The 26,965-nt window shown below is 42.7% G+C and overlaps 1 protein-coding gene across 5 annotated transcripts in view; it reads left to right on the forward strand.

The window, feature by feature from the left end:
• Positions 1 to 2,866: 2,866 nt before the first annotated feature.
• PHYH (phytanoyl-CoA 2-hydroxylase) overlaps positions 2,867 to 26,965 on the forward strand; it is a 39,563-nt gene continuing 15,464 nt past the window's right edge. For 3 of the 5 annotated variants that reach the window (XM_043552794.1, XM_043552787.1, XM_037889297.2), the window contains exons 1-9: positions 2,873 to 3,210; positions 9,844 to 9,899; positions 10,853 to 10,963; positions 11,166 to 11,334; positions 12,216 to 12,297; positions 13,418 to 13,599; positions 16,477 to 16,626; positions 18,408 to 18,542; positions 21,839 to 26,574. In XM_043552794.1, coding sequence (XP_043408729.1) covers positions 3,133 to 3,210; positions 9,844 to 9,899; positions 10,853 to 10,963; positions 11,166 to 11,334; positions 12,216 to 12,297; positions 13,418 to 13,599; positions 16,477 to 16,626; positions 18,408 to 18,542; positions 21,839 to 21,892 — 1,017 coding nt within the window. In that variant the 5' untranslated portion in view covers positions 2,873 to 3,132 and the 3' untranslated portion in view covers positions 21,893 to 26,574. Of the gene's footprint in view, positions 3,211 to 8,293; positions 8,313 to 9,843; positions 9,900 to 10,852; positions 10,964 to 11,165; positions 11,335 to 12,215; positions 12,298 to 13,417; positions 13,600 to 16,476; positions 16,627 to 18,407; positions 18,543 to 21,838; positions 26,575 to 26,965 lie in introns of those variants that run through there. The other 2 variants (XM_043552801.1, XM_037889298.2) reach the window with 2 other exon arrangements.

The following is a 26,965-nucleotide window of genomic DNA, read 5'->3' on the forward strand; positions in this document are numbered from 1 at the left end:
TCAATTTTCCACGTAAACCTGGGTTCTGCACTGTCCAGCCCTCTCCGGGCAGCTGAGATTTTAAAGGTCCTGTTGTCCCTGTAAAGGATCAATATTCAGCAGTCTGCTACTTTAACTGGAGTAACTAAACAGTTCATTTTAAACACAGCACTGAATTAGTTTAGATTAAAAATAAAATAAGCTTCTTTAACTACAAAGAGATTTTAAGTGAGTACAAGTATCAAGTATTTAAAGGTAAAATTTAACAAACTAGACTTGGTTCAAGATAAAATCCTTACTACATGTTCCCAGCAACATGACTGACCAAATTCAGGGCTGGTTCCTTTGTCTTCTTGGGCGAAAGAGAGATGAATCAGGGTATTTTTGCCCCTCACTTTTATAACCCAGTCAGCCTTCAGGAAAATGCATTTCAAAGGGTATCCCTAAATAAAGTTCATTCCAGTTGTGAGGAAGGAGACATGGAATCTCATGGTGAAAGAGGTTCCAGGCTGTTGTTTGCTAAAATGCAGATCAAACTGTTTCTGCGCCCCTTTGTTGCTAAAGAATGGCTACTTGACAGGTGATTGCCAATCAACTTTGATGACAGCTGGCTAGAGGCACCAACTTGTCCTTTGTCTTTGATAAACCAGTTTACCCACTCCAGATTTGTCTGGTAAACCCATTGTAGTCATAATTTCAGTTTATATTCATCTTAATATGCATTTCATACATACATTACAAAAGAATATTAATGATCAGTGTGTTATTAGTTTTAAAGGATATCTTAGTTTTATTAGTTTTAAAGGATATTTTGCGCAAAGATTATTACAATAATATGTAGGGTGTGAATACAGGGGTGCTTTTTGTCACAGAGAGCGAATGATAGAAGGGGGCGCCAGACTGGATGAGAGCTGATTCCCTAGACAGACACAGCCATTAGGAGGTGCCCCAGTGGTGAGTGAACCCCGTTACACATCCCAAATATACCAAGAAATTTGTTATCTACAGCCAGGTCCTCAGACACCACAGAATATGCTGCGAGGAGAAAATCTGGGATATACATCTTAAAACTGCCTTCACCAAACAAGGACACTCTACAGAGAAGCAGATCGGCTCATGGAACAGGCTACCTGAGTACTCTGAGAGAACCTGCTTCAATACATTTAAAAAAAACAACCCTCTGATCACACACCCCTAGTTGTCAACTACCACCCCACACTGAAACCCATACAGGGTATCATTAAACAATTACAACCCATATTTGATGGGGACCACGTCATGAAAGAAATCTTTCCTGAAACCCCTGTTCTGGCCTTAAAACAACCTCCCAGTCTTACAGAGCTCATCAGCAGAAGCAAACTTCCCATAGACCAGGATCCACCAACTCAAAGTGGCACCAGACCCTGCCAGAATAACCGACACACAACCTCCAGATTTATCCCCACTGCTGCAATGATCAATACCCCCCAAAACACACCTTTCAAAATCCATGGTCCTTCACATGTCTGTCACCTGTGGTGTACCTCATCCAGTTCACTAAATGCCCCAATAACAGTTATGGGTGGGTGAAACCAAACAATCACTACACTCTTGAATGAACTCACACAGAAAAATGATAGACAAACACATATCACCTGTCGATGAACGCTTGTCACAAAACGAGCACGGCATATCTTATCTCTCAGTCCTTATCCTCAAAGGAAACCTGCACAACACCTTCAAAAGACGAGCCTGGGAGCTGAAATTCATAACTTTGCTAGGCACTAAAAATCATGGTCTGAATAAAGATTCTGAATTTATAATTTATTACTACAATCTGTAATCCATGAACCCCCCCTATTTTGATCTATGACTGAAGGGATGAACGGGCCACTTCAGTTTGAATGGTCCCTTAGAATATGTGTTAATTACTTTTGCTAAACTACCTGTTCCACCTCCTCGTTAGCTGACACTCTGAGTACCTTTTCCCTGACTGGAAGAAACTCTGTGTAAGCCTGAAAGCTTGTCTCTCTCTCACCAACAGAAGTTGGTCCAATAAAAGTTATTGCCTCACTCATCTTGTCCTTCTAATATCCTGGGACCAACACGGCTACAACAACACTGCAAAGATAAATGATGGTATTCTAAGGACAATGAGTCATAAAAATACCATTTTTAAATAAATGGAGTGAAACTACATTTGCCATGGCTTATAGGAAATGGAGTACCATTCAGGCAATCAGAACGGCAGATAAGACAAATTTGCAAGCTGCTGTGAGGCTATAGGCAGACCTGTTACTAGGGTGACCAGATGTCCCGATTTTATAGGGACAGTCCCGATTTTTGGGCCTTTTTCTTATATATGCTCCTATTACCTCCCACCCCCTGTCCCAAGGGGTGGAGGGTAATACATTTCACATTTGCTGTCTGGCCACCCTACATGTTACGCCTATGTAAACTGACAAGGAATTACTTTAACACCAAAACCATGTGTGATATTTATGAACCGTTCCAGGGTGGTGGGTGTGAAATATCATTTCCGAACCAGCGAAGCAGCTGTTGATGGGCATTCGTGGGCTACAGCCTGCTTTAAGAACAGCCTCGTGGAAGGGGTGCTGAGCTGTTTCAACCACCCCGCTGTCTCCGCACCCTATATGGCCACCCCTGCAGCTGGCTCACCCAAGGGTGATAACTTTGTTCCTGCTGCCGCTGTCTGGCAGCTCATCTCCCCCGTCCCTAACCCCAGCCCCCTCCATCCTCACCCTGATTCTGCCTATCTGCCCCTCCCCTCACCTGTCTGGACTCCCCCCCCCCCCCCCGCCCCACAACCTGGCCTCTGCACAAGCTCCGCCCACCCTTCCTCCCCCAGAGCAAGGAGGCAAGTAAGGGCGGGCAGGCAGACTGAGGGCAGCGGCTTCAGTAGACCTTACTGAGCATGGGCTGATCGCGCACGCATGCGCAGGAGCAGCCATCGGCCCCGCCGGGCTCGGACAGTAAGTAACGCTACCCTTGAGGGGAGAGCTGGTGTGTGAGGCTCGGGCTGGGCCACGCCCCTCTGTGGGCGGGGCCCGGATCCGCCCCGCCCCGGCCCGCGCGGAGGAGCGGTCCGAGAGCCGGCCTGTGTCCCGGTCGGCTCCTGTCCCCGTCCCCGTCCCCGCTCCGGCCGCCGGCGTCATGCAGGAGGCCGCGTCCGCAGCCCGGCTGGGCACCATCCTACGGCACCTCTGCCCCCGGACCGGCGCAGCCGCCCTCGTATCCTTCCCGAGCCGGGCTGCGGGGTGGGGAGCCGGGGGGCAGCGGCAGAGCGGGCCCTGGCCCAGGCAGCCTCGACTGCCCCGTTACTCCCTTCGCCCCTCATGGACTCCGCGCCCCCGAAGGAGGGGGTGTCTGGGGGGGGGGACTCTGGGCTGCCTCCCCTCTTCCGTCCCCCCTCCATCCGGGCTGCCTCCCCCTTCCCTTCCCCCCCACCCCCTCTTCAGTCCGGGCTGCCTCCCCCCTTCCCTTCCCCCCACCCCCTCTTCCCGGCCTCCCCCCTCCATCCGGGCTGCCTCCCCTCTTCCGTCCCCCCCTCCATCCGGGCTGCCTCCCCCTTCCCTTCCCCCCCACCCCCTCTTCCCGGCCTCCCCCTCCCCCGGGCTGCCTCCCCTCTTCCGTCCCCCCCCTCCATCCGGGCTGCCTCCCCCTTCCCTTCCCTTCCCTTCCCTTCCCCCCCACCCCTTCTTCAGCCCGGGCTGCCTCCCCCTTTCCCTTCCCCCTACCCCCTCTTCCCGGCCTCCCCCCCCCGGGCTGCCTCCCCTTTTCCGTCCCCCCGTCCATCCGGGCTGCCTCCCCCTTCCCTCCCCCCCCCCTTCAGCTCGGGCTCCTCCCCCCTCCCCTTCCCCCTACCCCCTCTTCCTGGCCTCCTCCCCCCCTTGGGCTGCCTCCCCTCTTCTGTCCCCCCGTCCATCCGGGCTGCCTCCCCTCTTCCCACCCCCCACCCCCTCTTCAGCCCGGGCTGCCTCCCCCTTTCCCTTCCCCCTACCCCCTCTTCCCGGCCTCCCCCCTCCCCCGGGCTGCCTCCCCCCTTCCCGTCCCCTCACCCCCTCTTCAGCCCGGGCTGCCTCCCCCCTTCCCTTCCCCCTACCCCCTCTTCCCGGCCTCCCCCCTCCCCCGGGCTGCCTCCCCCCTTCCCGTCCCCTCACCCCCTCTTCAGCCCGGGCTGCCTCCCCCCTTCCCGTCCCCTCACCCCCTCTTCAGCCCGGGCTGCCTCCCCCCTTCCCTTTCCCCCACCCCCTCTTCCCGGCCTCCCCCCCCCGGCTGCCTCCCCTCTTCCGTCCCCCCCTCCATCCGGGCTGCCTCCCCCTTCCCTCCCCCCCCCACCCCCTCTTCAGCCCGGGCTGCCTCCCCCCTTCCCTTCCCCCTACCACCTCTTCCCGGCCTCCTCCTCCTCCCCCCCCTTGGGCTGCCTCCCCTCTTCCCGCCCCCCACTCCCTCTTCAGCCTGGGCTGCCTTCCCCCTTCCCTTCCCCCACCCCCTCTTCCCGGCCTCCTTCCCTCCCCTCTTCCCGCCCGGGCTGCCTCCCCTCTTCCCGCCCCCCACCCCCTCTTCAGCCTGGGCTGCCTTCCCGATTGTGTGTCCCCCCCCGCAACCCTTCTGCCCGAGTTGACTCCCCCTTGTGTATGTGTGTCCCTACAGACACTATCACTGTTTTGCCCTGTGATTGTATTAGACTGCCTGGTGCGGATCATGTCTCTTTCTGTGTACAGTGCTGAGCATGCTGAGGGGCTGGGTAAATAGCAGTGATTCTGCCACCCACTGCAGGCTGGTACCTTTGCCCTTACCCCTTGCAATCATCTCTCCGCAGTTGCTTGTTGCTTCAGTATTTTAGAGAGTATTTTATAGGGGGTGGGGTGCTTGTTACCTTCCTCGTACACCCCCTTCCCTGTGCTTTCTTCCTGAAACTCCAGTCCTGTAGCTGCTGTTGGCCTTTGTTCCTGTTATGCTTTCCTAAGGGGCACATTGCAGCCTTACTGTTCCTTGGTGTGTTCCCCCGTTTGAAATGGGTTTGAAATTGAATTGGAATTGTTTTTTAAATGCTAGACATGAAAGGTCAGATTTTCAAAGGTGCTTTGCACCTATTTGTGCACAAAATTGGAGTGCACAAAGTTTTGTGCACAAAATTGGAACACAAAGGAGTTCCTGTTTTTGTGTACAGCTACCTGATTTGCTCACATATATGCTAGTTTATGCACACAAGTCTGGGGAAGAAAGAGGCTTGTACATGTTAAGCTTTCTCCTATATTTCCAAGAGTTTGTGGGGGGCTAAATTCTGTGGTATTCAAATTTCATGGTGAATCTTAGACCATGCTGAGATATATGAGCTCAGCATGTGGAAACAAACACAAAAAGGTTATAGGTTATGTATGTTCTATACTTTTGAAAACTTACTTTAAAAACATTTTAAAAGTTCACAGGAGGTGAATGGGACGCTTAGAAGGTTGAAAAACGCAAGGTATACAGCAGAAATGGGATATGAGAGAGCTTTTATAGTGGGGTTTTTTTTTTTTTTTTTTTTTGGTATGTACTACCTTTCGACTTAGTGTCTCAGAGGACTGCATGAAGGCTATTAAGTAGTCTCTATTTTACAAGTATGGAAATTGAGGTACAGAAGAGTCATGTAACTCAGCAATTGTCAAATACTTTGTTTTTGCTGCAGTTTGGCTATAATGTGCAGTTAAATTCACAGCAAAAGTTGGGAGGTCAGAAGCATACTTTTGAGTAATAATCTGGTGAAAAGATAGTGATAGAGAAGGTCAGAAGTCTACAAATATCTGAAGGTTCTAAATACCAAGGGTAGATAGTAATTATTTAGGATGGCATATGAAAAATTTGATTAAATTAAGAATGGGAAAGTTAAGCTGCATATCAGAAGAAACTTTCTGAGAGTGAGAAAGGAACAAATTCCTGATGAAAGGTCTAAAACTAGACATGCAAACATACTGTAGGGAACAGTTTTGCATCTGCTGAGTATAGATGGGGTGACCTAATGCTGTAGGTATTTTCCATTATTATTTTTATTATATTTTACATATTTTAGTGTCACCTAGAGGACTCAATCAGGTTTGAGTACTATTGCGCTGGGCATTGTACAGAAATATAACAAATGGCATTCTGCCCCAGAGAGTTTAAAATCTAAAAGATATGACCCAGCAGGTGAATTAGATAGATGAACAGGTGGGGGAAGTTGAGGCTAATGAAAATAAATAGGATGGGAGTGGCTGTGTGTGCAATTCTTTTCCATCTTAAACTTCTGTGGAGGATTTGAACATGGTTAAAAGGTTGCTTCTCGTTGTAGAAAATGGCATTCTCTTTTTTCAGAGTGGTAGCGGTGTTAGTCTGTATCAGCAAAAATAACGAGGAGTCCTTGTGTTAGAACTAACCAATTTATTTGGGCATAAGCTTTCGTAGGTTAGAACCCACTTCATCAGATGCATGGAATGAAAACACAGGAGTAGGTATAAATACATGAAAGGCTGGGGGTTGCTTTACCAAGTGTGAGGTCACTCTAATGAGAGAAATCAATTAACAGCAGGATACCAAGGGAGGAAAAATCTCTTTTGAAGTGGTAAGAGAGAGGGCCATTACAGACAGTTGACATGAAGGTGTGAGTAACAGTAGGGGGAAATTAAGTTTAGGTTTTGTAATGACCCAACCACTCCCAGTCTCTATTCAGGCCTAATCTGATGGTATCCAGTTTGCAAATTACACTTGGTAAAGCAACCCTCATTCTTTCATTTATTTATACCTGCTCCTGTGTTTTCATTCCATGCATCTGATGAAGTGGGTTCTAACCCACGAAAGCTTATGCCCAAATAAATTGGTTAGTCTCTAAGGTGCCACAAGGACTCCTCATTATTCTTTTTTTATTCCCTTCAAGATGGCAGAGCCTCTCTATAGTGACATCATACATCTCCAGGGTTATGAAAGATTCAGATAGCCCTGAGACCATCTAACCTAACTCTGAGCTGGTATTGGACATGCAAATGTATACATGTGTCTTTTTTTGTGTAATAATCCTTTAGTTTGTACTCCTGGTGCCAAAGCACTTCAGGCTCTGGTCTTGCCAAATTTTATAAGCTAAGCAAGGCTGGTCTTTGTCAGCACTTGGATCAGAGACAACTATGAAAAATGCAGGTGCTGCATAAAGTTGTGTTAGTGATTTAGAAGGTGACACTTTTCCGTCTGAGGTTTTTCTGAGTAAATGCTGCAGGAGGTGCTGTCTCTCTTCCCCCCCCCCCCCCCCCCAAAAAAAAAAAAGGTGTGAAACTCAGGTCCTGTCCAGGTGTGTGTGTTTAAAATTAATCCCACTTCATTTTTTTTCTCATTGTAGAGAGGCAAACTCCTGGATAAATTCCCACTGAATGTTACATTCTATGTGCCTAAATGGTTTTATGTAGCACAGTGGTTCTCAAACTGTGATCCTTGAACTTTCCCTGGTGGTGTCCAAAGTGAGGTTTCAAGGATAGAGACGATCCATGAGAAGATTTCTCATGGGCACCTGAATTAAGAAGCTGGAGTACAATATTGCATACAAAAAATTTTATTTAGGAAATGCCCACTTACTACTGCCCACGCAACTTTAATTCTGTCCCCTTGTGTGTCCAACCTTTGCACTGACTGAGGCAGGGGTTCTATGGAAAAAATGTGACTCGTATAATTCACTGCATCATAATGATACTACATAAGGGAGCAGAAGTAAGGTTGCATGGGGAAGCCTAAATTTGCCTTTTCTAACTTATGAGTGCTTATCTCGGCAACCCAGATAACATTCTTCAAACGCAGGCTTTTTTTTGTCTAATTTCATTGGTGTTTTTTATTAAAGGAAAAAAGTAAAAAGAAAGTCTTGTGTCCAACTGGAACTCTTGTGCCACTGTGCCCCGCGCCTCCCCCAAAACCCATCATGCATTATTAGCAGGGTTTGAGGCCTGAACTGTCAGCGCTGTGGCATAGAAATCTACCACTTGTTAGTCCTGTAGCTCTAGAAACAGGACAAGACCATTACCTTAAAGGTGGACTGCAGACGTACTTGTTCTGACTCTTTCTCCTCATCTGACTTCCCATTCCGGGAGGTGGGGGGCTCCTGCCTCATGTGGTGCCTTCAGAGGTAGGGATGGGCTGCTGGGGCCATATCCAGCATTTGAGATGGTTACTAGGGGGAGCCCAGCCCTGTACCCACTTGCTAGGTTGAACTGCCCCATGAGGTGATCGTGAAGGGAAGTATCAGATGCTTATGCCTTGTGCTTGGTCTGGAGAGTGTGATTGTGGGGGAGGGACAGCCTGGCCCATGTCATCCCCTGCTGCAACAGCTATTCCAGGTAAGGCATGTGCTGCTCTTTTGGTGATAGTGTGGTGTGGGCCCAGGGCTGTAGACTGTTTGTGTTCAGTTATTATTTTGACATGCTGCCAGCATTTTCCTGAATCCCTTCCACAAGAAAAGGGGAAATGATGATTTTTAACAGTTCATAATTTTGCTTAATCTGAATGGAATTTCAGGGGAGGTGCTTCTCTTGCTTTTCCCCTGGCAGATTTCTAAATCCCACTTCACACAATGGAGGTGCTAGAGCTTCTAAAACAAAGCTCCAAGGATTTTTTTATAACAATGGGAAGTGTTAGGCAACCTAAAGGAAGTTGCTCTCAGTGAAGAGCACTTGGGGAAACTAGGAATGAGAAGGTTTTATGAAGGTATCAATTATCAGAGATTCAAACAAAAAATATTGAAGTATAGTGTTAGATATTTGTTTATTCAGTTTAACATATGCATTTTCCATGAATAAAATATTCCTGAAGGGAAGTGGGGAGAAAAAGGTATTATGTACCTGGTCCTGTTGTTCAAATTAAAGATGAACATACCGTTTGTAGCTTCTTTATGTTCTGTTCCATTTGGTTTTGTATTTGAGAAGTTTATGTGCAGGGTCTAGAATTGGTATGGTTTGGGGGTTATTTGCATTAGTCTTTTACGGGATTGTCAGAGCCACACATAGGGTTGAAATTACCTAAGATTTGTTCTTCTCTTGGTATTTCAGTTCATAGATAGTTGCACCATCATGATAAATAATTTTGAGGACATAAATGGCTCCCTGAGGCATTAAAATACCTAACCAAGGTACAGCAGAACTTCCCAAATCCATACTTCACTAATATGCACAAAAATATAATGATCTGTCTCTCAGCCGTGGTCCAATGAGCAGAAATGAAGCTGTAGTATCTCATTCGGTAGCATGTGAGGCTTGTTTTACAGATTATACATCACAAAGTATTATCTTAACTAATTAAAGCTAAACTTGTTAAAATATCACAAATTTACTTCACCTTAATTAATCTTCATTGGATGCTCATAGAGGGCCCTATCGTGTGGAGTGCTAAGACCCCCTCATCTCATTTAAGTCATTGGGAGCTGAGGATGTTGAGCACCTCAGGATGGGGCTCTAAGATGCTGATCTAGCTCCTGTTGGGAGTTTTGCATTTACTTTAGCATATGCAGGATCAGGCCCTTGGTAGTCTCTATTTTGAGTAGACAGTCTTGCAGCAAAGTATAGAAGGGGGAGTGGATTCTAGGGAAAAAATGGACAACAATCCAAAGCAAAATACATTTTTAATGACTGAACCTGGATTACAACAAAGTATGAGATTCTGGAATTCCAAACCAACTTTTTTCCACTGAATACATCCGATGAAGTGAGCTGTAGCTCACGAAAGCTTATGCTCAGATAAATTGGTTAGCCTCTAAGGTGCCACAAGTACTCCTTTTCTTTTTGCAAATACAGACTAACACGGCTGCTACTCTGAAACTTTAGATCTGATACTCAAGTTATTGTACTTTATTATTTGCCTTAATTTATACTCTAGACAGCATTTCCTACTTCAGCACAAATTGCTTCTGTTAAACACCCAGTGGAGTTTCAGTAAGTGACATTTTACTATCTTTCTGCTATTAAATTTGAAGATTTTCTCATCTGTATATAATCTTCATTCTTATTTCCATGTTTTCTAAAATTCACATGTTGATTAGAAGTCCTCATATAGTTTCAAATCTTGCAAGGACACTTTCTGAGCTGTTTAATTTGGCTTAATAAAGTAACTTAGAGCTTGATCTTGAAAATATGAATAGTTTGACTTCAAGGGTCTGTTTACATAAGTACTGGTTCTATGAGTAAGAATATTGAAGATCAGACACCACCTTTCCACTCCCTCCTTTTGACAAGGTATAATTTTTGCCTCAAAATATGTTACATTTACAAATAGGAAAAACAATTGTGCTGAATAATCATATAATGCATTGGATGTACTCAACAGGATTAAAGTACAGGTGTATCTTGTGAAAGAGCTTATTTCCTCTACACATCTCCTTCTGGCATATTGTGTGCATCTTACCCTACATCTCATCATGTTGTTCCACCCAAAACTGCAAATTTCTGAGGGCTGGGCCATTTCTATGTATTCAATATAAATTGTCATGCACATCTCTGGAGTTGTATACAAATATTAACTCATAGTAAAAATTACAGTAGGAATTATTTTTTCTACTGGAGATAAAAACTTCATGTGGAGAGAATAATTCTCTCCATTTTAAATTCTTTTTTCTGACTATTTGATGTTCACAGAGCAGATTGTAAGACCAATGTGTGTGGGGTGTTTGTTTTTTTGTTTGTCTTTTGAGGCTTGTTCTAATCTACATTAACTACTGAGAGTCTGCAGATAATTGTTGACAGAAGAAAATTAAATTCTGTTAACTTCGTACTCTTCCTTTCAGGTCACTGCTGAGAAAATTCTCATCAGATTGCTTTTTGTTTAGTCTTCTGTTTCTCCCCCGCCACGTAATGTGTACTCGTATAATTTCTCTTGTTTATCTTTGTAGTTACACCCTGGACAATAACCTTTTAACTCCAGAGCAGAGGCACTTTTATGATGAAAATGGTTACCTGCTCATTAAAAACCTGGTTTCTGGTGAAGACATTGAGCGTTTCAGGTACAGAACAGCTGTTTGGCTAGACGCAATCATATTGATATTTAGTAATGCTATGAGGCTTTTTGAAACAGTATGAACTTGGGTTCTCCTAAAATGGAAGCATTTTATTAACAAATAACTTATTGCTTCATTTAAACAAAATGTTTTGGTATAGTAAAATGGTAGAATGTGTTTTGAAATGGTTTTTAACTGTGTTTTCTAGAAGTCAGTTTGCAAAGATCTGTAAAAAGGAGGTACAGGTGCCTGGTTTAATCATAATGAGGGATGTGGCCATTGCTAAATCGGAGTTTGTTCCAGATCAAAAAGCAGTTACTAAAGTACAGGATTTTCAGGAAGATGAAGAGCTCTTCAGATATTGTACCATGCCTCAGGTAAAAAGGGAAAACGCTGGTGTATGTTTTAAGTAATTGCCCACGAAAAGTAAATGAAATCACTTCCTATAATTTTTTTTAAAACAACAAGAGGAATCTGTGTGAGTTCTCAGAATAACCAACTGAATTTTCATGTTTAGATATTTAGATGCAGCTTAATTTAAGGCATTGTACAGTTTAGAAAGCTTATGTTGATGTTCAAATAGCTTGAAGGAATTCTTGTGAATGTTTTTTTGCTGTTCCTCACATTCCTCTTTCACTTGTATGTCCGTGGCAATGGATGATGGAGTATGGAAGTAATTTTTGGAAAATAAATTAGTCTGCTTGAAGTGCAGTTGCTATATAAATAAATCCTCTCTTTGTAATCAGATTGTATTGCACATAGCAACCTAAAACCAGAAAATGTTGCTTTTGAAGGACACTTATCTTGCTGACTAATTTAGAAAAGAACAGATAAATGCGCAGAATGTTATAGTTCTTCTATCACTGCTCTAGTCAGGTATAAGTATATGTGAGTTCACTTTTTCTTAGCCACTCCCATAGCAGCAGACACTGCAGCTAGGTCTACACTAGGAATGCTTTGCTGGTATAGCTATACTGGTATGCCAGACTCAGCAAAGCGTTCCTAGTGTAGATGCAATTTTATAGTGGCAAAACTCTGCTTTTACGTATTATTCCAACACTCTTCTCTCTCTCTCTCTCAGCTATGTCGGTCATAAAGCACACCTCATCATACCCCTGACCAACATAGTTATGCAGGAAAAAGTTTGTAGTGTATACTTGGCCTGCATGATACGGTGATCAGTTTTGGTTTGATTGTTATATATATATAGCAGCATAAACATCTAACTTTTTTTTCTAATATATATTCTTCACCTTAGATCCTAAAATACGTTGAGTGCTTCACAGGGCCAAACATCATGGCCATGCACACGATGTTGATAAATAAACCTCCAGATTCTGGTAAGGGGCACTTGTGTGAGGAAGAATAAGGAATATGATTTTGTATAAAGGGGACATGGTCTAGTTTAAAAAACAAAGAAACCTCACAGAACAAACAATTTCTAAGACATTAAAAATGTTGCCCTATTTTGAAAATTGAATAACATTCATTTTGACAAAGAAAATAAAGTAGGCTGTTTTGTTTTCTGGCTGTTAGGCTTCAATTCAGCAATGTACACGTGCCTAATTTAAGCATGTCGGTAGTCTCATGTAGTGAATGCATGGCTATTTGTAGGATTGAGCCCTTAGAAGCCTGGCTTTCAACAGCACTGAGTACTCATCAGCTCTCATTGACCTCAATAGAACAGAATAGAGGAAGAGTGTCCTTCATCTATACGACATACTCTCTTTGGACTGAGAGTTTAGATATGTCAAATTTAGTTTGGACATGTAGATACTCACCTCAGTGGAAGCTGTTGGGTGCTCTGAACTTTTTAAAATCTGGACATTTAAGTGCCAAAATATGGATTTAGAAGTCCAACTTTTGGCTCCTGTTTTTGAAAATCTTGGCATTAAAATGTATGAGATAGTGAGGTTTGTAATACTTTAGATGAAGTAACGGTTTCTAAAGATACTTTTATTCTGGATACATTGATGGTTTCATAATATTCAGCTATATGCTACTTTTATTATTCACAATGATCTTGCTTCGTATTTTCAGCAGATACTGATTTATGTCAAAAGATTAAAATACTTCATGCATACCATGAACCCTCGCACCCCAGTTAAAAAATACAGAAGAGCTACAAAATGAGTTTAGGAACATAGTAGGAGATAGCCTTGGTCCATGTGGAATATTATTTAAACAGCACAAACTACAATTTAAAAGAAGTTAATAAAATTAATAAGCAGCAAAGGCAGAAGTAACCTGTTGGAAATGCAATGGATTTTAGTGTTTGTTCTGATGCCCCCTAAATACAGCTGTTCTTTTGTTCAAATGCAGAGCAAGACTAATTCTTGCAGCGTGCCCTGTCCCCTCAGTGGAATTGAACAAGGTTCAGTTTAAAATCTGAATCTCTGTTTAGTTTAAAACCATTTAAATTTTTTTTTTCTGACTCAGACTCTTCTCTTTTTATTCCAGGCAAGAAGAGCTCTCGCCATCCCATGCATCAGGATTTGCACTACTTTCCATTCCGGCCTGCAGATCTCATTGTGTGTGCCTGGACCGCTATGGAGCGGATAGATCGCAGCAATGGCTGCTTGGTTGTTTTGCCAGGAACACACAAGGGTTCCCTGAAGCAACACGATTACCCTGATTGGGAGGTAGATCTGCATGTGGGATTAATGCAGTCTGCATTTTGGAGTTGGTGGAGGCGAGGGGATTTGGTTTTTGGTTCACAACAGAGTTGGTGAAAGTTAGTCAATTTTACAAGGCAATTATGAATATTCTTTTTCTTGGTCAGAGACATGAAAAGGTTTTGAAGTTTTTCCACGTCTAACCTCATGACAGTGTATGCTTACTCGGGCAGGGACTGACTTCCTCTGTATCTGGAAAGTGCTAGCTTGTTGTGGGTGCTTCTGCAATCAAAGTAATGATGATTGTAATATGTGTGCTTCACGTGAACCGTATGCAGCTGCACAAGCCAGCTGTTCACTAGGCTAACCTATCCACGGTCAGTCCAGCAAACAGTAGAACAATGGAAGGAGCCTACCCATATGCAAATATTGAGAAGGCATTGTGATTGCTTAGTGACTCCCTGATGATGTTTCATGGCATTTAGGTGTGTTAGTGTCAGAGATTCTGTCCCTGGGGATGGAGAGGAGTTTGGCCACATATGAGCTATGCAGCTACATCTGGAGGGTTGAGGATATTCTCCCCAGCACTCCATTGTCACAACGTCTGGACAGACCATTAACCTCTGTCAAGCTGTGTCAAGGTTCCTTCCCCACTCTGAACTCTAGGGTATAGATGTGGGGATCTGCATGAAAGACCCCCTGAGCTTATTTGTACCAGCTTAGGTTAAAAACTTCTTCTTCCCCAAGGTACAAACTTTGCCTTGGCCTTGAACTGTATGCTGCCAAGCGTTTTTTAAACAAAGAACAGGGAAAGAGCCCACTTGGAGATGTCTTCCCCCAAAATATCCCCCCAAGCCCTACACCCCCTTTCCTGGGGAAGGCTCGATAAGAATCCTCACCAGTTGGTACAGGTGAACATAGACCTGAACCTTTGGATCTTAAGAACAATGAAAAATCAATCAGGTTGTTAAAAGAAGAATTTTAATTAAAGAAAAAGTAAAAGAATCACTCCTGTAAAATCAGGATGGTAAATACCTTACAGGGTAATCAGATTAAAAACATAGAGAATCCCTCTAGGCAAAACCTTATGTTACAAAAAGACAGTTTATTTTACTGTTTATTTTTATTTTACCATTAAACAAAAGAAAATTTAACGCATGTTCTAGCTAGATTACTTACTAACTTTACAGGAGTTGTAAGGCTGCATTCCTGATCTGTTCCCGTCAAAAGCATCAAACAGACAGACACCCCTTTGTTCCCCGCCCTCCAGATTTGAAAATATCTTGTCCCCTCATTGGTCATTTTGGGTCAGGTGCCAGTGAGGTTATCTTAGCTTAACACTTTACAGGTGAAAGGGTTTTGCCTCTGGCCAGGAGGGATTTTATAGCACTGTATACAGACAGGTGGTTACCCTTCCCTTTATTTTTATGACACTCTGTTTAGCAGATATGGATGCAGTGTTTGGTCCCAGGATATTAGAGAGAGAAGGTGGGTGAGGTAATATACTTTATTGGACCAACTTCTGCTGGTGGAAGAGACAAGCTTTCGAGCTTACACAGAGCAGTGTAAGCTCAAAAGCTTGTTTCTCTCACCAACAGAAGTTGATCCAATAAAGTATATTACCTCACCCACCTTGTCTAGCATAGACAAAAGAATCTAGGGCCTAAAAGGCTCTGTAAGTACATGTTTATCTTCCTAAGGCAATTGGGACCACACATCTATTTCATATGCATGTAATATTTTTATATCTTAGCAGTGTGCATCTCTCATTAGGGTGATGTACAAGCTGAAGTTTGAAAATTAAGCTTTTTTTTTCTTATCTGAGTAATGTTCTTGAATAGAACATTTTCTCAAAGCAAAAAGTTGTTTTCTCATTTAGTATAAATAAAAAAAGACCAACTGAACTTTAGCAGACTTTTCCTGTTGTGCACACACGCTATCCTTTGGCTGGAATTTTTCATGGCTTTTATTCAAACCAAAGTCATAGCCTTTGAAATCTGGGAGAGTGCTCCCTTAACAACAGTGTCCTTACCCTAGTATAAGATTCTAGTACTGGACATCATTCATTTCTGGATCAATGCCCTTTTTGGAAACTTGAACACAAATCCACCAGAGTTCTCTGTGGTGGGTCAGGAACTCTGAATTACATGGTGCATTGTTACATTTCAGAGACACACTGTGCGCGTGTGCATGTACAAGCCTTTTCCATCACACTGACCGCTCATTCCAATCTGTTCTTTTAAAGCAGAAAACAAACAATATGGAATCAAATATAGTTGTATGAAGTGAACATTTCAGAGGGACTAGTAAGCTGCTTATAGGTCAAAAGAAAGCAAATTAAGAAAGTGCAAAGTGAATGTCATGTAAAACTAGAATCTTGTTTGTTTTTTTTCAAGGAATTCAGATTAGGATATTGGAATCTGAAAAGCAGCAGGTACATTCTGACTCATCAGCTATGTCTACATTGCAATTAAAAAGCCATGGCTGGCCTATGCCAGCTGGCTTGGGCTTGGGATAAGCTAAGGGGCTGTAATTGTGGTGTAGATGTTCTGACTTGGGCTGGGACTCTCCCACCTTGCAGGGTCTTAGAGCCTGGCCTCCAGCCCAAGCTCAAATGTCTACACCACAGTTAAGCAGCCCGTTAGGCCGAGCCCCTGGGGCCCAAGTCAGCTGGCATGGGCCAGCCATGGGTTTTTAAATGCAGTGCAGACATACCCTTAGCAGCTGAGCTAGATTTGGGCTATTAGGGGTGAGAAGACTCAAAGGCGAATAGGCAGACTCTTAGGCAGGCATATTGCATACTTTGGATTGTTATCTGAAAGAAAGCTGAACGGTGCAGATTTTTGTCTATATTAAGACAGTAGTTTTAATAATTATCCCATGATGTAAATTCTGTGTTTTTAGGGTGGGGTTAACAAGATGTACCATGGGGTGCGTGATTACAACAAAAACCTTCCCAGGGTTCACCTTGTTATGGAGAAGGGAGACACAGTATTCTTCCATCCCTTGTTGATTCATGGCTCTGGAATGAACAGAACTCAAGGCTTCCGGAAGGTAGGAAACCATTTCAAGTTACAGCCATTGAACATGTTTTAAAACAGATTGCATAACACTTAAGACTCCCTCCAAATTTATGGAGACTTTATAGTCTCTCGCATATGAAATAGATTTTTGTAATATTTTTTGTTTTGGTTTTATAGATTTCTGATGTAGTTTTGATGTAATGATACTTAATCTTGGATAATTAGTTTTGGAAAAATTATATAACCCTGAGTTAGATTTCTTGGTAGGTGTATGTTGCAGCTCTGACTCAGGGAAGTGTTTAAGCATGCGCATTCCTTAATCGGGACCTTAAACATGTTGGTGGACAGTTTTGGATTCTTGTTTTTTTGCTTCTGCACAAGGTCTCTTGCTCTGTTCTGACTAGCTGTGAATGAAATTTGTCATTCTCTTTTCTGAGCACCAGAGGCCACTGTAATCTGATTATTAACAACATAATTTAATTATGAATTACCTGTATACATGGCATAGGACTTTACAGAAAAAGTAAATGGAGTTACACTGCACTCCACTCTAAGGGCATGTCTATGCTTACCAGGGATCAATGCACCGGGGGTCGATTTAGTGGGTCTAGTGAAGATCCGCTAAATCAACCACAGAGCGCTCTCTTGTCGACTCACCTTACTCTCCTCATTCCAGTGGAGTACCGAAGTCGATGGGAGAGCGTCTCCTGTAGACCCAACGCGGTGTAGACGCTGCAGTAAGTCGACCTAACCTACGTCAACTCCCAGCTACGTTAAGCTGAGGTCGACTTACCCCTGTAGTGTAGACAAGGCCTAACTGAGAGTAGAATCAGACAAAGAACTTACAAAGAAGGGCCTGATCCTGCATCTCTCACTGCTGGACTTGGTGGTGATAGTAGTCTCCTTGTACTAGATTCTCGTCTTGTGTACATCAGCATAGCTATACTAAAGACAGTGGGATTGTGCTGATGTACACTAGCTGAGAATCAGGCCCATTGACTTCCATTTTAGTAAAATGGAGCAATAGTTATAAATTGTTTGTTTTTATAAAAACCTAGAGTGTTATGAGGATTCTTGTTTAACACCTTCCAGTAGCCTCCTACAGGGCTAAATAAGAAGGAAGAGTAATATGCAATGTTATAGCTGTGTTGATCCCATAATAATAAAGAGAGATGGTGAGTGAAGCAGTATCTTTTATTGAACCAACTTCTGTTGGGGTGAGAGAGAAACATTTGAACTTACACAGAGCATAAAACTATCACTACTCCAATTCCATCAGCAGCATAGAAACTTGGGTTTTCCTTGGAGGTCTCTTATCCAAGTACCCATCCAACACAATTCTGTTTAAGTTTATGAAATCTGATGAGATCAACACACAAGATTGCGTAACTATATGGAAAAAAGCAGTTCACTTTGCCAGTGCGCTTTGTGTTTTCCTTGTTTGTCTTTTCTCCCCCCCACCCCCACCCCCGTCCAGCTTTCCTTCTACTTAAACTTTCAGAGAAGTTATAGTCCTGTCTTTATCATGTGCGATATCATAAAATGGGTGCTTTGATCTTACCATATGAGCGAGGAGAAGATGGAGAAAGTGATTCATTAAGCTTATGTTATTGTGCAAGTTTTCTGTGTGAATTTCTAGCAAAATTTTTTCCAAGTGAACATTTCCAAAAGCATGAGAAACAGAAAATATTCAAATTTGATTACAATGGTGATATTTGCATTTAAGATAGTGGTGTGTTAATACATGTCACTGATCAAAAATTCTTGACTTAACAGCTATATTGTGATTTATTCCTGACTTTCTTCATGCAGGCGATATCTTGTCACTATGCTAGTGCAGGTTGCCACTATATTGAAGTCAAGGGCACTAGTCAAGAAAACATTGAGAAAGAAGTTGTAGAAATTGCACAAAGAAAATATGGTGTGAGCACGCCTATCACGCTGAAGGTAAGCTTAAGTGTCCTGCAACAACAGTATATTACACACTAACCCTATTTACACAGCAAAAGGTTAGTTACATTTTACTTTTATAAGTATCTCTTTACTGCTGCTTGTGAGAGTTTGTGCTTTTTATAATTAAATTCTTAAGCAATTTTAATTGCATCAACCCATCCAATCATATATAACACTGTGGGTTTATGTAGGACTGATCCTGGGTCTAAGCAGATACTTATCTGAGGGAAAAAAAAAATCTTGATTTTCTTTGGAAGACAGTTGTTATGGTGGCTGGCAGATTTAGTTGTTCTTCATCACGCCTTTTATTAAAGCACCTCTCTTTAACTGGTTTAACTGTTTTGTGTGGAATGGCAGAGCTACCTTGGGAGATGATAGGGATAGTGCTAATGAGATGACCCAGTATATGGCAGTGTGGATACAGATTTCATATTGCTAGCCACAGTCTTCCTTCTAAGATTAATGGTGTGGGTGAATATCTAAAAATAAACTTAAAAAGCTGTTCTCAGTTACATGTGGACTGCACAGAATGGACATTAGCAGCTGGAAGGTAGTTGCCCTCCTAATTTGCAGATGCAATTTTTTGTACTCGTTAGCAATAGGCTGAATGCTACTATGTTCAGAACAATAATAAGATTAGGGCATGATTATAGGATTAGGGCAAAATTCTGTCTTTAGGTAATGGGTGCGACTCCTGTTTGAAATCAGTACCTACACCCATATATCTGATGGTAAACATTGACTCATTTTAATATAATCCAGTAGTAATCACTTAAACTTGTGGCGTTTTGAGGGAGTGGATGCATGGTAGGTGTTCCTTTTGTGCTCTGACCAATTCCAAAAATAATGAATGCAATAAGTTCTTCTCAAATCCGCAGCATAAAAATCTGGTTTCTACAGTGGGGTGACAACTGGAGGGGGTTAAATCCAACTATCACTTGGGTTTTGGTGCCACCTAATCTTCCAAACTCAGATCTACTGCATTTTTAAACCACCAATCAATATAGTATCTGGAGGTTAGATTTAAAATAAATAAATATATTTAGGCACCTAGTGGACTTTTCAAAAGCTGCTAACTCCTATTAGAAATCAATGGGACTTAGGCAGAAAGGTGCTTTTAAAAATCTCACTAGGTGCCTTTCTGCATCTTTAGGCCCCTAAGTATCTAGGGACAGATTTTTAAATATATTTATCAGCAAAACATAAGTCTGCTTTGCCTATGACTCCTGCATTACTAGTTATACACTGATATTTTGAGTGTTAATGTAGGAACAGTTGCTTGTTTAAATGAGCAGTTTCTACAGTTTGCTTGCTTACATTGATAACACTTTACATCTAAATTAGCTCTGTGCATTTCACCGTTACTCCTGGGGGAATTCTGCACCATTGCGCAGGCACAGAATTCATATGATCCGCAGATTTCTTTGCTTCCCCACAGAAAAATGGGGAAGCAACAAAATCTGCAGGTGACATGTGCCCCTTCCCTGGCAAACCAGGCGCATCTGTTTGAGCGCCTGGAGCGGCCGGCAGAGGTGTAACGGCAGGGCGTGGGGATGTGTGCGCGCTGGGCGTGTGTGGGAAGACATTAATCAGTGCCAGGGGGTGGGGCTGTGTGTGCAAGTGAGACAGACTGTCCCTCTCACGCATCCGGCATGGAGGAGTAGGGCTTTTGGGCTTGAGGCAGGCTCTGTCCCCTGAGAGAGAGCAGAAATGTAGCAGCCTGCCTACGTAGGTGTTAATGATCCTATTGTTAGTTAATTGTTCCCATTCTTACTCAATTCCCCCAGGAGCATAAAACACATGTAAACGTTTTAAGGCTCCTTTACATTGCCAGAGTGGTGTAAAGGAGCCTTATTGTAAACATCGTCAGGGAATCCTCAGCTAGGAAGATCTATGTGCTTTCTTGCTTTTTTTCCTGTGCCAGAGTGTCACCCTGGTTACAACTCAGGATCAATTTTACTTACCCATTTAAAAAAAAAAAAAAAAGACTGAGGGCAAATAACATTTATCAAGCAGTCAGTAACATGTCAGGACAATCAGCACTTCCCAAAGTAGCCAGTCAGGATTATAACTGGAATGCAGGGTATGGGTTACCAAGTATTTGTAACTTAACTTTCATGTGTTTAGGAAATACTGGATAGTTATTGTGACTATTTCCTGTATTGTAGTTTTAAATAAATTACCAAAATAATTGAAACTGGTGTGATTATACTGCATTATTTTGACAAATTAAATATGCAGAATTTTGCAGAATTTTTAATTTTTTGGCACAGAATTCCCCCAGGAGTACATCATACTTTCTCTGTTTTAATCAGATTTTAAACTTTCTCTGAAGAATGCTTAGCAGTTATTTTTAATCTTCAAAGCATTTACAGGCATGAACTAACTAATCCATGCAGCACCCTCCATTCCCATACAGAAGCTGAGGTAGAGAGGTTGCATGACTCGCCCAGGGCAAGAGTGAGTTGCTATCAGAACTGCAGCTGAAGCTGACTTAATAGCTCAGTTCTGTGCTCAGCCTCAGCCCATCGCTCATCCCCCATGCTATCTTGTCAGTTGGCACCACTGTGACTCTTTGCTATCACAAAGCAATCATGATAAACAGTGAGAAGTGTGAAAGTTCCTATTTGCGGTTGATATTGGTCCACTGAATTCTGTTTTAAATCTGTTCCCTCCCTGCTTTCTGTGTGGTGCATAAGTAGTAGCATTGTGTGCCTACATAATATTCGTTGCCAGCTGTAGATGGACTCTGAGAAATCCAGTGTGCTTCTTGAATTGTAGAGAAGATAGGAGCAATTGAAAATGCATTAAGGAGGCATAATATAATGTGTACAAGACAATGAGAAGGAATGTTTATTTTTCCCTGTCATCTGGCTTGCTCCATTTGCAATATAAGGATGATGCTAGCCAGGCACATTATTTTTAAATGACAGCTTTTTGGTTTTGGTTCAGTAATTTCAGTGTAGTGCTGTTTATGTATCTCTTCCTGTTGCTGCCTTTCTTGATTGCCTTTTATGCATCATGCAATTCATATAAATCTTACAAATGAATTCATCTTTTTGGTGATCTTCAATATTTTTGTTTGACTTTACCATTTGTTGCATTATAATTTATTAACATGTTCAGAGCCTATGGATTTGAAGGGAAGATCAATAATTCTGTTGATACTGTACTTTGGTGTTTTTTAAAATATGTAAGTAAGTAGAGAAAATAACTTCTGCTTTATTCAGAAGTAAACATTGTGCCTTGGTTTATTTAATAAGCTCTTCTTTCTTTGCTCTTTTTTTTAGGATACTTGGATGGTACGAGGGCGGCTTGTAAAAGGAGAAAGAACTAATCTTTAGAACAGTTTTTGAATGGCAGAGTTAGAAAAATGTGTACCTGAGCATTGTGTTCCCTGATCAGAAACCATGGTCCTCACAAATTTGCATTGCATTTGTTAGAATTTATCCAAATATTGCACCGAACGTTCATTTACAACAAATTAGTCATACAAAATATTGTAATATGAATGTACTGAAGTTTAACAAAATTTAGCTAATATATACTTGGCATATTTTTAACCTGTTAACTACAGTAAAGACTTCTATTTTTGTAATTTTAAAAATCATTTGTTTTAAAATCCACTGCTTATGAAATGGATGAGAACTCCCATCAAATCAGCTCTTTAAATACTCAACACTGTTACTTAAGAACCAATTTGGATTCAGATGGGTCTATCCTGATGTAATTTTTGGCTGCTATTAATGTAACTTTTATGCTGACTAATGGCTATAGTGAGTCTAACCCTGGGTGGAAAAAAACAGTTGCATCATCTAGCCCTTTACCTTTGCTGGAGCATGACTGTATATTTTCTAGTCCTTTGTCCAGTTTATTAAATGTCTGAAGCGATTGTGCTTTTACCAATTCCTTTGGGAGGCTATTGTGGAATCTAATAGATCTCACTGCCAAGAAGTCTTTCCTAATATTTAACCTACATTCCCCCTCTTTAATTTTCTACCATTACTCCCTATCTTCCTAAATAATTCTTCTCTCCTTTTTACTTAAGCTTCAAATAATAAGCTTGTGTGTGTGTGTATGTAAAATTCATGGTAACTAACATGTACTGTATTGAAATGAACACAATTTGGAGAAAAATGTCCTCTACCCCTTAAAGACATGTAATATTCTGATCAGAAGCAAAGTAATTTTAACTGTGGTGTGGTAGTCACTGTGACAGTGGTTATCTCTGTGGACAGTGAATTCATTTGAAACTAGTTGTGTGGGATTGAGTAATTTATCTTTAACCTTACTTGCATCCTTTCCCATTTTAAACAGAGGAGGGGTTTCCTCTTTTGACTCTGGCATCTGTAGGGGTAGACTGGGTAGTTGACTCCAGTGCAGGAAAATTATACAGAATGAAAGAAAATAAATATATTAAATAAAAATGGGAAGAATGGGGATGCTCATTATAATTATCACGGGGCATAATATCTGGTGTACTGAAATGCAGTTTTTTAAATCATTGTTTTGTTTCAAAAATAAAAATGTTTTTGAAATGCAGATTAAACTAGAGCAAAAACCAAGTATGGGCGCATTGTATTATTTTTACATATTAGTCTGGTGACAGATGTTATAGAAAACCCTTATGACAGAAAGATTGTGGGTTGTGGTGATTGATGATCCTGTCAATTTCATGATCCTTTTAACAGGTAGCCTTAAAACTATTCCATAAATAGTTAAAATATGCTTAACCTGAAAACCTGGAGATCATTTCTGTGGCATCTTTGTGCCTGATGGAAAGCCCACTGAATTTCTCTCGCGGAGCCCTCTTCAATTAATTGAAGTCTTTCTGGTGACTTCAGTAGGCTTTGGATCAGGCTTTTTCTAACTACCTTCATGGGATCTTTGTGATGATATCTGACAGGAACACCTTAAAGACAAGATTCACTAGCAGACTTGATTCTTTAGGGCTTTGTGCATGTAACTTAGCTGACAGCAGAGGGAGCTGTGGCCATGGAAGAGCTGCAGATTTTCTCAAATTCCCAGCCAGCAAACCCTTTTTTAAAGATGGAGTTAAGTTTGAGTTAAATTTATCACTTCAGGAAAAACCCCTTAAGCAAATGTTACAGGATTCTGTAAAAATCATTTTGGCTGTAAATTCAAAATTACATTTTCACATTCCTTAAAGAGTATGGAAAGACACAGTTAAGATCACCTGTATAACCTAAACTCAGCCTTTCTTCTACCTGTGAACCACCAGAGTTAGAAACAATGACAAAATGTTCATTGACTTCAGTGGGAGCTGGATTGGGCCCAGCATGAGCCTTGAATTGTGTGTGCGCACACATGGTATTATAGGATGCAACAATAAACACATTTCATTAAGCTAATTTAGCCTTCATCAGGGATAACACGCAGTTATATCATCTAAACCATACCTGTGCCATGCAAGTATCCATTCTGTGAATCCCACCCTCAGGTGCTTATTTCTCCCCATTCATTGTGCAGGGAGCCAAGGCACCTAACTCAGGCTTTGTGAATCCCAGTGATTTTTCTAGTTGCCCAAAAGTTAGATGGTGCCATGTTTCCTTGTGACTCCCATCTGATGTAGATCATAGGTCATCCAAATAGCAAATGAGACATGGTCATTCCCTGCGTACACAATACCAGAATGAAGCCAGTGGGGAAATGCTTTTTGGCAAATAGTGTTGGAGTGCTGCCACGGATTATGCAAAGCAAGTTGTTGAGCTGTTAGTTGGTCTTATGGGAGCCAACCAGAATCATCCCTTGGAAAAAGGCCTCTCCCTCATCTCCCTGGTACAGTCCCCTTCACCCCCTAGCAATTTGTCCCAATTTCTGTTCCCTTCAGTGCCTGAAGACCCAGCTCCCTGCACCGCTGTATTCTCCCCTCCTCATTGCCTCAGCACCAGCAGGGGGAAGCACTGAGAATACAGCATAGAGCAGTGGTTCTCAAACTTTTGTACTGGTGACCCCTTTCACAAAGCAAGCCTCTGAGGGTGACCATCCCCCCCTTATAAATTAAAAACAGTTTTTACATATTTAATACCATTATAAATGCTGGAGGCAAAGCAGGGTTGGGGTGGAGGTTGACAGCTTGTGACCCCGCCTGTGTAATAACCTTGTGACCCCCTGAGGGCTCCCAACCCCCAGTTTGAGAACTCCTGGCATAGACAGCCTCCCTCCTTTCAGCCCCAGTTCTTGGACCTACAGTAGCCGGGAGCAGCAATTGCAGGGTTGGTCCTGCTCAGCTTCTGCAGCTGTGGACTGGAGCATGCCCAGTCATGCTGTGGAGATGGTGTATGCACAATCCAGTCCGCACATCTCAGCAGTGGGGGGATGAAGCACACTTAGTCACTGAAGCAGTGACTCACTCCCAGGTGAGTGCCCCCTGGGCTGGGCTATAAGGTCATATTTTCTCTCTCTTTCTAACCCCCATCCCCAATGAGTGATTAAGCATTGTATACAAAGTAAAGAAGCTTCAATAGGCAAGACTGAGATACCCCATAGCTCAGTAGTTAGGGCACTCTTGTGGGAGATGAGAAACTTCATTTCAAGTCCCTGCTCCACATCAGAGGAGGAATGTGTATCATAACTGCCCACGGCGGGGACTGCTATAACCAGCAGGCTATTGGGCGTAAGGGGGAGAACCACCTCCTCCAGCTGTGTTTTGTGCAGGACCTGATCCATTAGACACGTTTTGAGGCCACCTAGGTGAGACAGCTGGGGGAATGCCTACTATGTGACTCTCCCCCAGGAGTTAGGCACTGAACTACAGGATTTAAGAGGCTGAGTGCATGCCCATTGGCAGAAATTTAGGCATCTGGAGGACCTTACTGGTGGAAACGTAGAGGCTGGGGGATTTTTAGGTACCTATAGGGTTAGGCAGCAGCCTTGAAGCTGTTAGTGTCTACGTGGTGGTGTCAGGTGCCTAAATATCTTTGAGGATCCAGCCCTTTGTGCCTCAGTTCCTTTATGTAAAATGGGGATAATAGCACATCCCCCCCAGGGGTGATGTGGGGATAGGTCTTTTAAAGATCGTGAGGTGCTCGTATAAGTACCTCAGATAGGCAATAGGTAGTAAAGGTGTGAGAGCACAGCCGCAGGGGGGGGAGTTGCCATTCAGAAAGAGCTGCTGCTGTCTCCACTGCTCTTACCTGGGAGTGTCATGCTTGTAAATGACATCCGAGTCCAGTGCAGGTTGACTAGGGCCTGGTCTACATTACCAAGTTTTGCCAGCATAGCTGTGTCAGCTAGGAGTGTGCGGGGAAAAAAATCGCAGGCCCTCGGTTCGCTTAGGTGGTTCCCTGCTCATCTGGCTGGCTTCTGAGGGCCCCTTTCCCAGAGTATGTCTACACTGCAATTAAGCATCTGTAGCTGACCTGTGTCAACTGACTCGGGCTTATGGGGCTCGGGCTACTGGGTCGTAAAACTGCAGTGTAGACGTTCAGGCTTTGGCTGGAGCCTGAGCTCCAGCAACCTGCAAAGGGGGAAGGTCCCAGAGTCCAGGCTCCAAACATCTATGCTGCAATTTTGCAGCCCTGCATCCCGAGCCCTGCAAACCTGAGCCAGCTGACATGGGCCTGCCACAAGTGTTTAACTGCAGTGTAGACGTACCCTCAAGCGCCTAACTCTCCATGTGCATTGTATTACTCCTGGGGGAATTCTGCGCACAACATTTTACAATTCTGCAAATTTTATTTTTCAAAATAACAATATAATCCTGCCCGTTTCAATTATTTTGGTAACTTATTTCAAAATACCTGTCTACAAATATGTACAATACAGACAAAAAAAAGATTCAGGAAATGTTTTTTGACAAATAGATTCCTTACTAGGCATATTAATGCAGATATTTGAGTAATAATTTACTTAACCTACAACATTTACAGAAATGTGTTTCCTGGACGCCCCAGAAGCAGTGCGAAGGCTTGGAGTTGTCAGGAGGAGCTGAGGGAAAGGGAAGTAATTGCTGGGAAAGAGCCTGGTAGTGAACCTGGAGGACTGTTGGACATGGGTAGGAGAAGTACAGAACAAGGGGTTTTTTTTTGGGAGAGGGATTGTTACGGAGGTGGGGGAACCTCCCCTATGCAGACCCTGGCTGACCCCTAACCTCTCCCATTCAGTCAGGCACATCTGCCCCCTCCCCTGCATGTGTCCCTGCACCCCCTACCCCTGTCCTCATCCATCCCTGCACCACCTCATTCCCATGTGTTCCTGCACCCCACTCAGCTACCCTCTTCCTCATTCCCTTGTGCCCCTGCACTACCCTTTGTGGGGACTGACCAGTATAGATTTAATTTGTTTTGTTTGATTATGTTTATGTATAAATGAAGATAATGTATGTAGATTATGAAGTAGCCTTGTTATTCAGTAGAGATTAAACTGCTATTAATTATTAGTTATTATTATAAAAT

Source organism: Chelonia mydas, chromosome 1, assembly GCF_015237465.2.
Source record: "Chelonia mydas isolate rCheMyd1 chromosome 1, rCheMyd1.pri.v2, whole genome shotgun sequence".
Taxonomy (NCBI): Eukaryota; Metazoa; Chordata; order Testudines; family Cheloniidae; genus Chelonia; species Chelonia mydas.